This window comes from Clinocottus analis, unplaced genomic scaffold (genome assembly GCF_023055335.1).
Source record: "Clinocottus analis isolate CAN_PGR_092001 unplaced genomic scaffold, fCliAna1.0.p SCAF_22, whole genome shotgun sequence".
NCBI lineage: Eukaryota > Metazoa > Chordata > Actinopteri > Perciformes > Cottidae > Clinocottus > Clinocottus analis.
Genome location: NW_027175954.1, coordinates 9,126,840 through 9,141,482, shown reverse-complemented (window position 1 = coordinate 9,141,482; position 14,643 = coordinate 9,126,840). Strand labels below are relative to the sequence as shown.

The 14,643-nt window shown below is 40.1% G+C and overlaps 2 protein-coding genes across 2 annotated transcripts in view; one reads left to right on the top strand and one right to left on the bottom strand.

The window, feature by feature from the left end:
• ccdc40 (coiled-coil domain 40 molecular ruler complex subunit) overlaps nt 1-14,643 on the top strand; it is a 313,416-nt gene that overhangs the window by 71,583 nt on the left and 227,190 nt on the right. The window lies entirely within an intron of this gene.
• LOC137793280 (uncharacterized) overlaps nt 1-14,643 on the bottom strand; it is a 35,625-nt gene that overhangs the window by 14,709 nt on the left and 6,273 nt on the right. Inside the window, exons 2-6 of the mRNA XM_068589347.1 lie at nt 10,822-10,935; nt 4,920-5,042; nt 4,540-4,703; nt 351-453; nt 190-235 (exon numbers count right to left, since the gene is read on the bottom strand). Of these exons, the coding sequence (XP_068445448.1) occupies nt 190-235; nt 351-453; nt 4,540-4,703; nt 4,920-5,038 (432 nt within the window). The 5' untranslated portion in view covers nt 5,039-5,042; nt 10,822-10,935. The remainder of the gene's footprint in view (nt 1-189; nt 236-350; nt 454-4,539; nt 4,704-4,919; nt 5,043-10,821; nt 10,936-14,643) is intronic.

Sequence of the window (14,643 nt, the reverse complement as noted above, 5' to 3'; positions counted from 1 at the left end):
CATCGACATGATGATTAATGGGTTTGTTGACGATCAGCATTTTAAAATCCCAGGTGTGTAAAGACACAGTACATCTATAGTACGCAAGCATGTGCACACATACATGCCTGTGTATGTTTGTAGAAGAGGAGATGTTCTGACTTCATCTTAAATGCGTTTCTGTATAACTGTTAGCTGCAGTAGACTCACCAGCATCGTTCTCAGGACAGTCATTGTCAACGAATCTTGACACTCCCTGAAAAACAAAAACAAAGGGTAGTTTATATCAGGTTAGACTTGATGTGCAAATAGCATTGTGTGTGTATACTGATAATCATGTGTGTTTGTGTTTGTAAGCTGACGTTGTAGACCTGATTATTTCAGCGGCTTGCTCAGGGGTCAGGTCATCGACAGCGATGTTATTGATCTTCACAAGCTGGTCGCCAGGGACGAGCCGACCATCTGCAGGACCACCTGGATACACAAAATGTTATTGTGTTGTCATGCCTCAGGGTGTTCAATTGGCTTGGGTTTATGCCAGGCAGTAGCTTGTATTCTAGTGATCTCCTTTCATCTCACATTGATGCATAATTCTTCCCACCGCCACCACGGGGAGACCAGCAATCTAATCACTGTTCATCTAATTTAGGGTAAATCAAACAACCTGTAAATCTGCCTTATTTATCATTGTACCATCAATTTCACTGTTAATTTATTGTCCCAATCGGCCGACACCCAACACTAAATGGTTGCACAACTGATAACCTTAGGAGCAAAATCTTCTCTCTGTGTGATTCTCTTCAGTCGTGAATAGACACATAAGCCTGTTTGTTGACACTTTTTTTGACGGCCATTTCTAAAATGTAATATCAACATACATACATTTATTGGAAGTGGTCATCATATCTTAAAACAACAGACAGGTTCCCACATAAGGATTGAAACTAGTTATACTTAGCTGTCTAGTTATCATTATTGTTATACACTTGTAATCATTCCTTTTCTTATTGGCATTTACATTGAAAGTGCATTAAGAAGGGATCTTTTAATAGTCATGACGAATGATTACAGCAAGCAAACTCCATATGTGAACCTATCGTTTAACTTTTTCCTGGCAAGCTGTTACAGAAACAATTGTTTCATTAGTGCATTAGTGGAGCTGAGTTTCACAATATTGGATGCAGGTATGGCGAATGATGTGTCTAGTGCTTTGTGCTAACATGCTGAATATTGGAAACATTTATTTGTACAAAGCTACTGATAGCTCTAAATCTAAAACACTTTCTTTTCTTATCTAATAGATCGGATTTTATATAATTAATATCCCAGGATAAATCATGCATTTTGATTTTTGTGCACAATCACAAAGGCATGAACAGTGTCGTTGAGTTTCCACCATACAAATGCTGATAGACACGATGTAACTGGCAATAGGTAGCATAGCGAGCTCTGTGGTTCTGTAGGTTCTGACAGCTGGCATAAATTCTTGTTGGCATGTGCACAACATAACATCTCCAAAGCCCAAGTGATGTGCATAAATTCAACACTACATGCACCAATCAGTATGGATGAAAACTCTCTTGAACATGTTGAATGCATTTGTGAGCAAAACATCTGGAAGTCAAATCAGTACACCCTAAAAAACAAGATACAAATCGCAACAGCAACGTTAAATCAGTTTTTGTTCTGTCATGTTGGTGAATGGTTAAGAGTGACATGAAACAGATTAATGTTTTTCAAAATGGATGTCTCTGGAATATTTGCTGCAGAAGAGATCTCCAATGAAGACCTGTAGAAAAACTGCTGGAAGACATTTCCTCAAAATGGACGAGGACCGCATTCCTAAAGTAGACTTAAGATGGACTCCATCTGGAGGGAGGCAACCAGGAAGGCCAAAAACAACCTGGTGGAAAACTCTGACCTCGGAACTGAAAATTGAACTTGGGGTTGTGACAACACAAGATCAGATGGAGGAAGAGCGTAGCGTCCTTATGTTAATATGCACTCAATAACTCATTTTGTACGTTAAACTGTGTGTAATCTATGGATACGGTGTCAACCAGATTAATAGTTTCTCATAAACAGAGACATCACCCCTATCACTGTCTCCAAAGAACACTCCCTGCCATCGTCTTCCTCTTACTGTCATAAACAACAGTCAGCAGCAACCCTACAATACTCAGCTATTCAATTAATATACAAGTACTTGTATATTAATTGATGTTACATCCAGAAAGAATTTTGACAGATGCAGGTGACATCGATAGCTCTGAAAATGTTAGGATTCATATTTCACTGTCAAGATGCTGCAGGACGTGCCAGAGAGAAAGAGAGAGAGGACAGATTGAGCCAAGATTGGCCAAGGCTAAGTGGGGCCACTGGAGACATGAGCAACAGAGTGTGTGTGTGTGTGTGTGTGTGTGTGTGTGTGTGTGTGTGTGTGTCAGACAAAAGCAGATGGCGACAGAGTAGACTTGAGCCAGACAGGCGAAAGCGAGGTAATCTGCCCCTTGACCTCAGGGAGATTCAGATCCTTGATGCTCGGCAGCTCTGCTGCAAAATGCAATTCAGTGCACAATTTTACATTAAATATAATATACTGTTTGTAGTTTATTCATTTTAGGTAAATGTTTAATTTCAGTTAAATAGTAAAATTGGAAAGCAGTTTTGGGGATTGGAGATTTACAGTATTTAAAGTATGGGTTTTCGTTTTAACATTTTTCTAAGTTAAACATAAATTTTTGAATACTACTTTATAGTAGGAAATGGAAAAATCATGTTATGGATGGAAATCATGTTATTGTCAATACAGCAACTATATATATATATATATATATATATATATATATATATATATATATATATATATATATATATATATATATATATATATATATATATATATATATTAGGGCTGGGCAAAGTTGAAAAAAGTTAACTGATTAATCGCATTAATCAGGCTTTTATTTTAAAGTAATGTTATCAGAACAATATAACAGCACTCTGGAGCAACAGCAAGTTAACATACATACATACATACATACATACATACATACATACATACATACATACATACGTACGTACGTACGTACATACATACATACATACATACATACATACATACATACATACATACATACATACATACATACGTACATACATACATACATACATATATACATACATACATATATACATATATAGTTTATTAATCTGTTTTCTTTTTTTTCTGAACAGGTACAAGGAGAAAATTGAGAGAGAATTGGGAGAAAAACACTTGAGGGACAAACCACTCCTTTTGTCCATGTTCAGTTTGTTGCTTACTTAAAAGATGTATGTGAAAGAACAGCAGTTGATTCACTTTATACAGAAGCAATAAGTGCTTTTCATGTTTTCCAGTTCAGTTCAGGACTTCCTGAGGACTTTGCTGAGGACTTCCAATGCCTGGGTAAAGCTTCCAAGGCCCACCTTCAGCTGTATGCATATCGCTTTTCCTTCACTGAGACCCGGATCACACCCTTAACCTCAATCTTACCCACATATTACATAACAGAAAGTACATTTGGCATTTGATTGGAAGTGGTTGTTGGCGACAGTTTACAGCCCAGGAGGAAGTGCTGCCTGAGAGCCTCAATGAAGGGAATAAAGGGAAACAAATACATGCACTTCAAAAGCTTCTATTTTGCTTTGCTTCTTCATTATACTGAAAATGCTTTAAACACACACACGCACACACGCACACGTACAAGCACACATGCACACACACTAACTTTTGTTAATGCAGTTTTGTGTCCCATAGCGCCCTATGAGCATACAGGCTCAACCTCCCTCCAAGTTTCCACTTTTTACAGCTTGCTTTATGCAGTGGCCAGCAGTCTGCAGTGTTCTGGCACCGCTCCACTATTACATTTGCTGTGGAAACTTGCAAAATATTAAACAATGGAGAGAAAGGGGGCTAAAAAATGCATTGTCCCTGAAAGAACAGCATATATTTGATTTTTAGTACACACGGCAATGAATTCATAATGTTCTGTCTCTACAAGCACATCATATATCAATGTATTAGATGTAATTAATATTTAACAATGCTTATCTCTTGTTACACTACTGATATGAACAGTAGCAGTGACAAAGTAGACCAACACACTGCAGTTCTTGGCGATGGAAACTGGCACGTAGAATGTGATCTCCGTGCGGGAAGCGGTCTGAGCTGGTGTTGGGGGATGAGAGGTACTAACCAGACCTAGCTGGGCTCACCTGAACATGCATTGTCAGCTATGAAATCAAACTCCAAAGGGCTCTTGTCATATGTTACAATGGATAAACCTTGTTGTCTTTACATACACTGGTATGTAAAGACAAAGGTTTATCCATTGTAGCATGTGACCTTGATTTAAAGTTCAGAGATCCGCATTATAACTGCTCCTTCAGAACAGGCACCAGAGGGAAGAGAGGGACTTAGCTGCCAATAACTAAATCATATTTGTCAACACCTCTTTGGAAAGTAGCGTTGCCCTTTGTTTTGCTTTCTACCTTTACATTTAATACGTCTCATCTTACCTGGGGTTACCTCCTGCACCAGGATAGGGGTCTGCAAGGACAGTGTGAGGCCATGAGAGTTGAGGTCCAGGTCCCGCTGGATCTGGACAATGAAGCGGAAGGGGTAATTTCTCTGATCAGAGCCACTGCCCTCTGCCGACTGCCCATCCACTGCAACCCGGTCCCTGGAGAGGAGCAGGTGAACATATATTTAAAAAAACAAAATGATTCATTAAGAACTTAACTTGCATATTTTGATGGCAGATGGCTTAATAGATCACTAATATGGATTTCCTATGATTTACATAGTTTTACACAGGATCTCAGTCAAAAGTCATACAGGTAAGATGCAATGGAGAATCTAACTAGTAAACATAAATCAGACCAAAATAGAGGTGCACCTGCTTAGAGAGTGAGACCTGCTGCCCAGGTCTCTGGACCGTCTCAGCCATCGTCCCACCACCTGCTCCACCCGGCTGGTTTTACGGGATGGGGAGCGGCTTCTGTCCTGCACCTCCATTTACCTACCAGGGCGTAAAGGTCAAAGGGATTACAGTATAGTTGTTTACATTGCTCTATAGTAATGACAAAATGTGATGAAATATGCCAGCCAGGAAATATAAACAAATCTAAACAGAGGCAGAGAGCTAGGGTACTAACACTCTTGTCAAAACCAGATTTCCTGAATGGTGAAAAGCCAACTCCAGTGTTTTAATTCTACTTAAAAAGAATTATGAGAGAAATTGAAATGTGTGTTCAGTGTTCTCACAAGGCTGTAAAATCTAACTCCATCGGATGTTTGCAATCAGAATGCAAGCTGCGAGTTCATTTCAGATGTGAAAATAGCTTCCAAAATGCAGTGCTTCAGACACACATTCGGTTTGGCTTCTGTGTCTTTCACTTGGGCTGAGGCCAACAGTGAGGTCACTTCATGCAGCCTAATGGTCTCTTAGTCAGAGTTATGGGCCGTTTGCCTGTTGCATTCAAGTCTCAGTAAACGTCGATATCAATAATTCCTAATTATCAATAATGATGGCGTCACCTTTAAATGGGTCTCTGTTGTGTTTGCTGTGAGGTAGGTGGTCGTCGTAAAAGACTGAGGCGAGGCTCTGGCGGTTGGTGAGCTGGATGTAATGGACATGGGTTGCATCTGTGGTTCTATTAATCACTTTGTCCATAAAATGTTGGTGAAAGCTCTTCAGAATATATTCATTTAGTTTGATTTCAGAGCCCATATGCAATTCAGCATGACATTTATAGCAAAAAAAACAACTTATTCTCACATTTGAGATGCTGAAAACAACAGATTTGGCCTTTTTGCTTAAAAGAATGACCAAAATCGTGATTTAATTATCAAAATACCTTTTGTTGATCTCATTGGGTGTTTACAGAGTTGTGTCCATGTCTAGAGTCTGTGCAATCATTCATTTTAAGCTGCACAGACCCTTTTTGTGAAAATAAACAAATAAAATAAAATAGCTAACGCTCCACATATATGTACTTTTACATTTAAGTGTGTCTGGCATGGTCGGGATCAGTCACATTAAATAATGCTGCTTGCTCTTTGGTGACTATACTAAGTGGCTTACTGTTGACCAGCTTTTACGTTTTGTTTAGTAAACTAGCATAGGAACACACACACACACACACACACCCACACACACACACACACACACACACACCCTTCCTCCCAGTCTGATGACTGAAGCAGTCAGACAAAGACTTGGTCATTAGCCGTTACCCAATACCCCCTCACATCATCAAAGGCTGAATCTATTCGACTGAGTGGAAAATAGATACTCATGTACACTGAGCCTTTATGTCGAATCGGCTCACTCTGAATGATCAACTAACCAAGGTAGATACAAGAGTAATGAATGGATGGATAGAAGAGAGATGGGGGCAGATAATTTAATGAATTCAGAGATGGATGGAATGAATGACGGAATGATCTCAGCGGGCCTGTTGTGTCCCTCAGTGAGCAGATGCAGGAAGGAATCTCCCCCCAGACGGACGTTGCTGATGATGAGCATTAGCACCCTCCATTAGAGAAAACAAAAGGGCAGGGAGAGAGGGAAGGAGGAGATGGGTAGCTGAGGAACAAATAGAGCACCAAGGTGCCCGGTGCATCTTTAGGTACAGTATGATGTGACAGCAACAGGAAACTGAACGATAGGACGACAGAAAACATAAAAGTACAACAGAAGGTGGGAGAGGAGTAAAGCTTAGTAATGAAAGTGGCTAGGGACACACCCAGACCGCAATGTCTCCTGGGGGATCTTGAGTCATAAGCACATTATCCATCCATCTGTCTATGAATATCACTCCACTGCCTCTCTCTCTCTCTCTCTCTCTCTCTCTCTCTCTCTCTCTCTCTCTCTCTCTGTCTCTCTTCCATAGATCACTTTTCCGGTTTGCTTCGCTCACAGTATCTCGCATCTCAGGTTACAAAGATTCAATGCAGACGTGTACTGAGGTTTAAGAGTATCCCACCAGCATGGATTTCGCGTGAGTGAAATAGATACATACGCAAATGTTAAGAAATTTTGAAGCTTTGAAATCGATTTCTAGTGGAGTCATTCATTCTAAAAGTGGATGATCAGTGATGGATTCCAGCCAAATGCCTGCATTTCAAATGTCAAAAACACTGGGATGGAGCCTTTATACACATCTAATCGCCTCTAATCCCATAAACATGTTTCCCTTCTCAAGTGGCTTTGATCGACTATACTGATGAAGTACAAGCCATCTAAATGATTCCTGTTTTGCATCCACAGCGTTCAGGATATAAGATGACAGGAAATGTGTTTTTTTAAAGGTGTAACATTAGAGGTTTCTGGGAATTTTATACTGTACTTCCCTCACACATTAATCACAAGACAACGTTGCATTTCTCAGAATTAAACTTTCATGAATATTCTTGGTGCATTCTTCGCTGACTGTTACAGTTACTATTGGTTTCTTACAATGGAAATAATGGATTTTAAGCATTTTCTACTTGTTCAGACATTTTTTATAACAGATTGATGAGAGATGAGATAGAATTAGAAAAGGACGACTTGTGATTGGATGATTGCTTAGTAGACCATCAAACCAACAATTAAGTCACTTTTACATCTAAAGTTCAGTTCAATCTTGGGTCGCTTTGCACTCAATTTTGTCGTCTAATTGACTCTTTAAATTAATCGATGAATCAGTAACACTGAGTTTCTCCACACCAAGAATCACACTAAAGCACAACTTTAAATTTTGTGTTTGCTTATATACGTTTCTTGGACATGAATCAGTCGGCATAAAAAAAGCTTTAAAAAAATAACTTATCAAGTCAAGAAAGCTGCCGGGCGCCGAGCTCTATACCTCCTGCTGGAGTACCATCCTTATGCATGCAAATGCACATGCACAACCCTTCGATGAAAGCCCTATTCAACAGCAGAATATCATCAGCAAGCTTGGGAAACAACACACTAAACTGCAAAGTAACACAACAAATTAAGACAAACTGGAGAGTCTGAAAATATTTGTGAAGCGTTTCAAAGATGGAGCTGTTGCAAATAGTTTAGCCTTCTTACGGCAGAGCGAGCAGAGCTGCAGGATAAGGGCTATATTTCAAAAATGCTGGCTTTTTACTACTGGGACCTTTCATAGAGTCAAATTCCTTGTATGTGCATGGTACTAGGCCAATAAATAATTCAGATTCAGATTTTTGCCTTTCAGAAAAAGGACCGACAACTTGAATTCCAATATGTTTATATGTTGATGTTGTTGTTCTTTGGCTGAAAATGCCTAAAATAAGTCTACCACAAGTTTAAAGAAAGTAATATGTCAACATTGCTTAACACAGCACATTTGATATTTCCTGTGAAACTGTGGTGTGCTGTTGGAATACCAATAACATCCATAGATTTCTAAATGTCAGACAGGTGCAGGTGAGGAAGAAAACCTGAAATTCCTCTGAGTTTTAAAAAGCTGAGTGGAGGTGGTAAACTCTTCCATCCAGGCCAGAGAGGTCAACTAAGGCTCTGTGCTCTTATTTATAACAACTCTTTGAATAGAAAAAAAGCAGGTGACTTTTTCCTCACCTGCTTTTTTGTTAAATACAGCTGTTTGCCTCTACTTTTTTAAAATCTCTAACGTCTCTCTACACGTTTCATTTAACTTGACATTATGATAGCAGTATATCTCTGCCAGTAATGAGGTGGTTTTAGGATGGATATTTCCTTTAACGCGGATGCTGGGGATGGGCAGGGTAAATACTGCTGCAGAGAAAAACTCACAGACACACTCACAACCTGAGTAATGGGGCTGCAGCAGCACTCACTACATAGGTCATATCCCACTACCACACTAAAGCTCTCTAGTACCTGCATGCATTTACTTTGGAATCACCTGCTTTCCTAAGCAGTGTGAAAAAGATTTATTCATATATAAAGCAAATTTAGAGCTTCTATTACCTTACCCATAACGTATCCTTTTCAGTGTCTTCACATACATATTAAGTTCCTGAAATAACCACAGCTTGTGAGTGTTTATGTGCAAAATATATCATAATGTCAGCTCGTGATATGATGAATTTCATCACATATTACAAGAACTTTCCTTGAGATGTGTGTTTGATTCAATTTGTCATCTTAAAAATTCTTACAGTATGAATTTTTTCAAGTTAAGATTTATTTAACCAATTAAGCTTATTTAAAATAACATTTTATAGTAAAAATAATGCAACTCAAGTGACGTTTTTAATAGGGCTGGGCAAAGTTAACTGATTAACAAATTCAATAATGAAGTAAAAACTAGTGTATTACACGCTTTTATTTTAAAGTAATGTTATCAGAACAATATAACAGGCACTCTGGAGAAACAACAAGTTAACATACATACATATGTCACAGGGCTGGGCAAAGCTGAAAAAAATTAATCGCGATTAATCGCATGACTTTTCTGCGATTAATCGCGATTATTTGCATTATGCGCCAAATTCAACAATGAATTAAAAAACTAGTGTATTGCATGCTTTTATTTTAAAGTAATGTTACCAGAACAATATAACAGCACTCTAGAGCAACCATAAGTTAACATAGTGCATACATTTATAGTTTTATTTATTTATTTATTTTTAACAGGTACTGTTAAGTAGTAAGGGTCCCTGTGAGGGACAAGCCACTCCTTCTTTGGTCCATGTTCAGTCTGTTGCTTATCCTAAAGATGTTAAAGACGAGCAATTGATTCACTTTATACAAAAGCAATAACTGCTTTTCATGTTTTCAGTTCAGTTTTTCTTCCTCAGTGAGAAAAGTCCAGTCTGTGTTGACTTGAACAAGTGCACTGACGTCTGGTTGAATGAGGTGGAGATGTGGAGGACAGCTAACAGGTATCAGCGGCGGCTTTGCGCATGCGCGATTAATGTTCAATCCGGGGACATGGAGCCTGCAGCGCGACCTGCCGGTGACGCTTGTGAAGCTTTGAGAGGCGACTCGCTCGCGCGTTGCTCGTTAAGGACAGAAACTACAGAACAATACGTGCTTTCGCGTCTGGCATAAGTCGGCAAATAGTCCGGTAATGCTACGGAAGCCCGAGGGCGGAAATACATTATTGCCTTCAAAGTAAAAGCCTCAATTTTTTTAATTTTTTTTAAAAGAAAAAAATGCAGTTAACGCATGATCAAATAATTAACTCCGTTAATTGATTGAAAGGTTAACGCGATATTAACGCGTTAACTTGCCCAGCCCTAATATATAGTTTATAAATATATGAAAAATTTTGAACAGGTACTGTTCATTAGTAAGGGTGCCTTTAAAGGACAAACCACTCCTTCTTTTGTCCATGCTCAGTCTGTTGCTTTCCTTGAAGAGGTATGGTATGGTTGTGTGTAGCATATGCTGGAAAATGCATTACTCACAACCAAGTTTTGCATAATACTCTGAAAGCACACACGCGCACACACACACACACACACACACACATACACACACACACACACACACACACACACACACACACACACACACACACACACACACACACACACACACACACACAGGATTACAGAGTGTGTCTGCAGAGAGTTTGTGCGTCACACCCGCTGAGCCAGATTAGACTGAGCTCCGGGCGACAGACTAAACTATAAAACAGGTACTTTCTGTCTGTGGTTTACAACTCACTGTCCTCTCATAGTCATCCTCTGTCTTATTCTCTCCTTATCTCACACTCTCTCCTAATCCTTTAATCTTTTCATCTTGTACACACACGCAAACAAAATCTGTATGACATTTGTATTTACTGAAAATGACAAAAACAGGCACACACCTGCTGTCTGCCCTGTGTCTCAGGGCTCCATGAAGGCCTAGGTTACAGTCCCGCTCTGCTTTCTCTCCGTCCATCGTTCTGCTGAAAAGGACCAGCGTGACGTGTCTTCATCTCCTGAAGGCAAAAACAGTGTCACAATTAAGAATGGAGAGAGTACGCTGTGGGGTACATTAGACTATTCTAGTCCAAATCACACAGTAAAAACATTTTGCATATTGAAGAATAGTCAGATTGACAGATGATTATCAGTGTTATCAATGTAGTACCAGTAAAAGGATCTGCCTTTGCGTTGAACATAGTCTTCGTAACATCTTAGCAATAATTTTTATGCAATCTGACCGTCCGTGTGCTACGAATATTTGCATATAATCTGTTAATTAAAAATCCACTGCTTTTGAGAATCATTACAGTATTGCAAAAAATAATACTGCAATGCTGACGTGTATTTGAATTTTCTTACACCCTTGGTGAGGGGCTAGACAGAGGGAAAGAATAAGGGATGAGAGGATGAACCACAGTGGAAGAAGACACGACCAGACAGAAAAAAAGACCCACTTTGTCATCAGAGCGGTTAACAGACACAGATGGCGGCAGAGAGAAAGGTTGTGAAAGAGGAAATGGATGAGAGAGGAAGAGGGAGAAAGAAGGGGACGACAGTCAAGTGAATAGAGGGGGGAAGAAGGATAGACAGACGAGGCAAAAAAGACAGCATGGGCCGATCGCAGCAGGATGGGCTCGCCTGGGCTGCTTGTGCAGTTTGCGGAGTCCCACTTGCCCCTGCTCTGTTCCAAACACCATCACCATCCATATTTAATGAGGCCCTTACAAAGCCCTGGGAAAAGAGATTCTGGGAACTCTTCTGCCCCCTCCCTCCGCCTCCTCCGCCACTCAAAACCTCACCCTTCATTACTTTTCTCTTTCATAATTCCTCCTCTTCATCTTCTTTTGCTGCCTTTCCCAGATTTTCTGAACATCTCTTCTTGGAATACTCTTTAGTTATTTTTAAAGATTGATTGTTTCCTACAGCTTCTCCGTCTCTTCAACTCCTTCCAAAGTACTACGGGGTGTTAAGCAAGCTCGCACAAAAGCTCAGCGTGTGGTTGCCAATAAAGTGTTAATTTTAGTGCTGTGCATTTCAAACAGGATGACTTATTTTTCTTCTTCTTCTTCTTCTTCTCTGAAAACAGGGCTCGGCAGAATCAGCTGTGTTATCTCAGCCGTAAAGTAATAGGCTGCACGTGTGCTGCCGTTTTCTTTGCCCTCTTTTACTCACTCACATTCCAAAACAAATTGAGGCACATGCTCTTTGTGATCGTGTACTGAATGTATATGTCTATGTGCAACGGTGTGTTTGATTTTATGCGTGTTTGTATGTTTTTCTTATGTGAGTGAGTGGTGTTTCTGAATGTGTGTCTGTGTGTGTGTTAGTCAGAGTGCTGCACGCATCAATAATGTATCTAGATAATGCAGCCGCTTCACTCTACCAGGAACAACTAACAGGCATACAGACGCAAAGAGGAAGACAGAAAGTGAGGGGGAAAGAAGAGAGGGAGAGAGTGTGTGTAGAGGCGGGCGAGGAGGGTGGGGGGGGAGGAAATACATGAGGTCGCAGAGAGGAATGATGAGAAAGGGAAATATGAGCCATGGCAAAATGGAGCAAGAAGTTGAGGATTCAGTGAACAGGGACACCTGAAGAACAATAGAGAAAAGAATAGTATGCGTCACACCTGGGTGACAAATATTAGTTGTTATCAATCCACATTGTTTAACCAAACTTTGAGTGGCTGTGTGGGGTTTATGCTAGAAGCTATTTTAAGTATTGTCAGTAACATTCGGACAGACATTGTCATTGTTTGGTGTGTAAGAAAATATAATCCACCTGGCGAACATTCTCGGTCAGACGAGCTGGCAACCCTTCAGCGCCCCCCACTGTGCGGGAGCGAGGACCCGCTCACACATGTACTGAATCGTCAGCTCTCTCTCTCTCTCTCTCTCTCTCTCTCTCTCTCTATATAGCACTGACGCCTCACAGCAAGAGGGTCTGTGGTTCGGATCCCGGGCGGGCCGGGGTTCGGATACTGGTCTGGCAGGTCCTTCTGTGTGGAGTTTGCATGTTCTCCCCGTGGCAGCGTGGGTTCTCTCCGGGTTCTCCGGCTTCCTCCCACAGTCCAAAGACATGCAGGTTAGGTTAATTGGACTCTAAATTACCTGTAGGTGTGAGTGTGAATGGTTGTCTGTCTATATGTCTGCCCTGTGATGGACTGGCGACTTGTCCAGGGTGTACCCTGCCTTCACCAATTGAAAGCTGGGATTGGCTCCAGCGCCCCGCGACCCTAATGAGGATAAGCGGTTCAGATAATGGATGGATGGATATATATATATATATATATATATATATATATATATATATATATATATATATATATTAACAGGTACAGTTTAAGTAATATGGGTTTCTGTAAGGGACAAGCCACTCCTTCTTTGGTCCATGTTCAGTCTGTTGCTTATCCTAAAGATGTTAAAGATCAGCCATTGATTCACTTTATACAAAAGCAATAAGTGCCTTTCATGTTTTCAGTTCAGTTTTTCTTCCTCAGTGAGAAAAGTCCAGTCCAGTTGACTTGAACAAGTGCACTAATGGTTGACAATGCTAAGCTATCTTTTGGTAAATAACAAGAGCACTTGAATATAAAACAGGTTAGAAATTAAAAATTAGACTGCACATGTCTTCTGGTCTGGAGTCTCATCAGACATGTGAAATCTGGAAAGGATCTGATGATGTGGAGTCGAGTTACATTGGTTTATTTGTTTATGGCGAAGTATCAAACTTTCGCGATGCTCCGACTCGCCGCCGCTCAACGAATCCTTACAATCTTCAGAGCGATGCATTATCAATGTCTTAGATGTATTCCGATAAATTGTGGCACTATCAAGCTATTTCTTTCCAACTTTTGCCCAACACCCCAATCAAATTGGTATTTCGCCGAGTCAGAGGACGAAAGGTGTGGGCATTTTGAATGATGTAGGTTTAACCCAAGCATTTATTTTCCTTACGCAAAGGAGGAAAATAACGAGAATAATAACAAGTAATAAAAAACATTTGAATAACAATAGGTCCTCCGATTTGACTACGTCAGTGCTCGGGCCCTAATAAAGCTTGCAGTGTTCTGTGTTGTTAGTTTTTCTTCGCTGGAGCCTTTTATGTCTGGTTAAATAACAACCAACACACAGAAGCCCTTTAATTTATTTATTTAACACACAGGGCTCTCTCAGACAGACAACGTCTCCTGCTTCTTCTCTACCAATGTACCATTGAACCTGTCCTACTGTACTGAATCGTCAGCTCTTTCACCAAGAGATTCTAACAATCACTTACATAGCTTGTAATATAACTGGTCACCCAATATTTAACTACCAACATGCTCTAAACAACAATGGTGTACATGCTGCTATACCCTCATCAACTGGAGAGTATTTCTTCATTGAAAGAAGACTAAAGAACGACACAGAAGGTTTTTTGCAATGGAGAGGATGTTTCCGCTCTTCTCCCAACTCGCTTCAGCAGGAGTTTGATTAACGGATGGTTCATCAAATCTCTTGCCAAGTACTTTTTGAAAGTACCGTCCCTGTTCCAAACAGTTTCCAACGATGGCTTCTTAGATGGTTCTGTGTAACAAGCCATCTGGAGGTAAGGTTAGGAGCTTTGTGCCATAAGCTATAACTGCTTAAAATAGCCTGGCACACTAATAGACTTATGTTCTTGTTATATTCTTGTTTTGTTTGATTTTGATTTTTAACATTATTTCTGTGTACATACGGTCT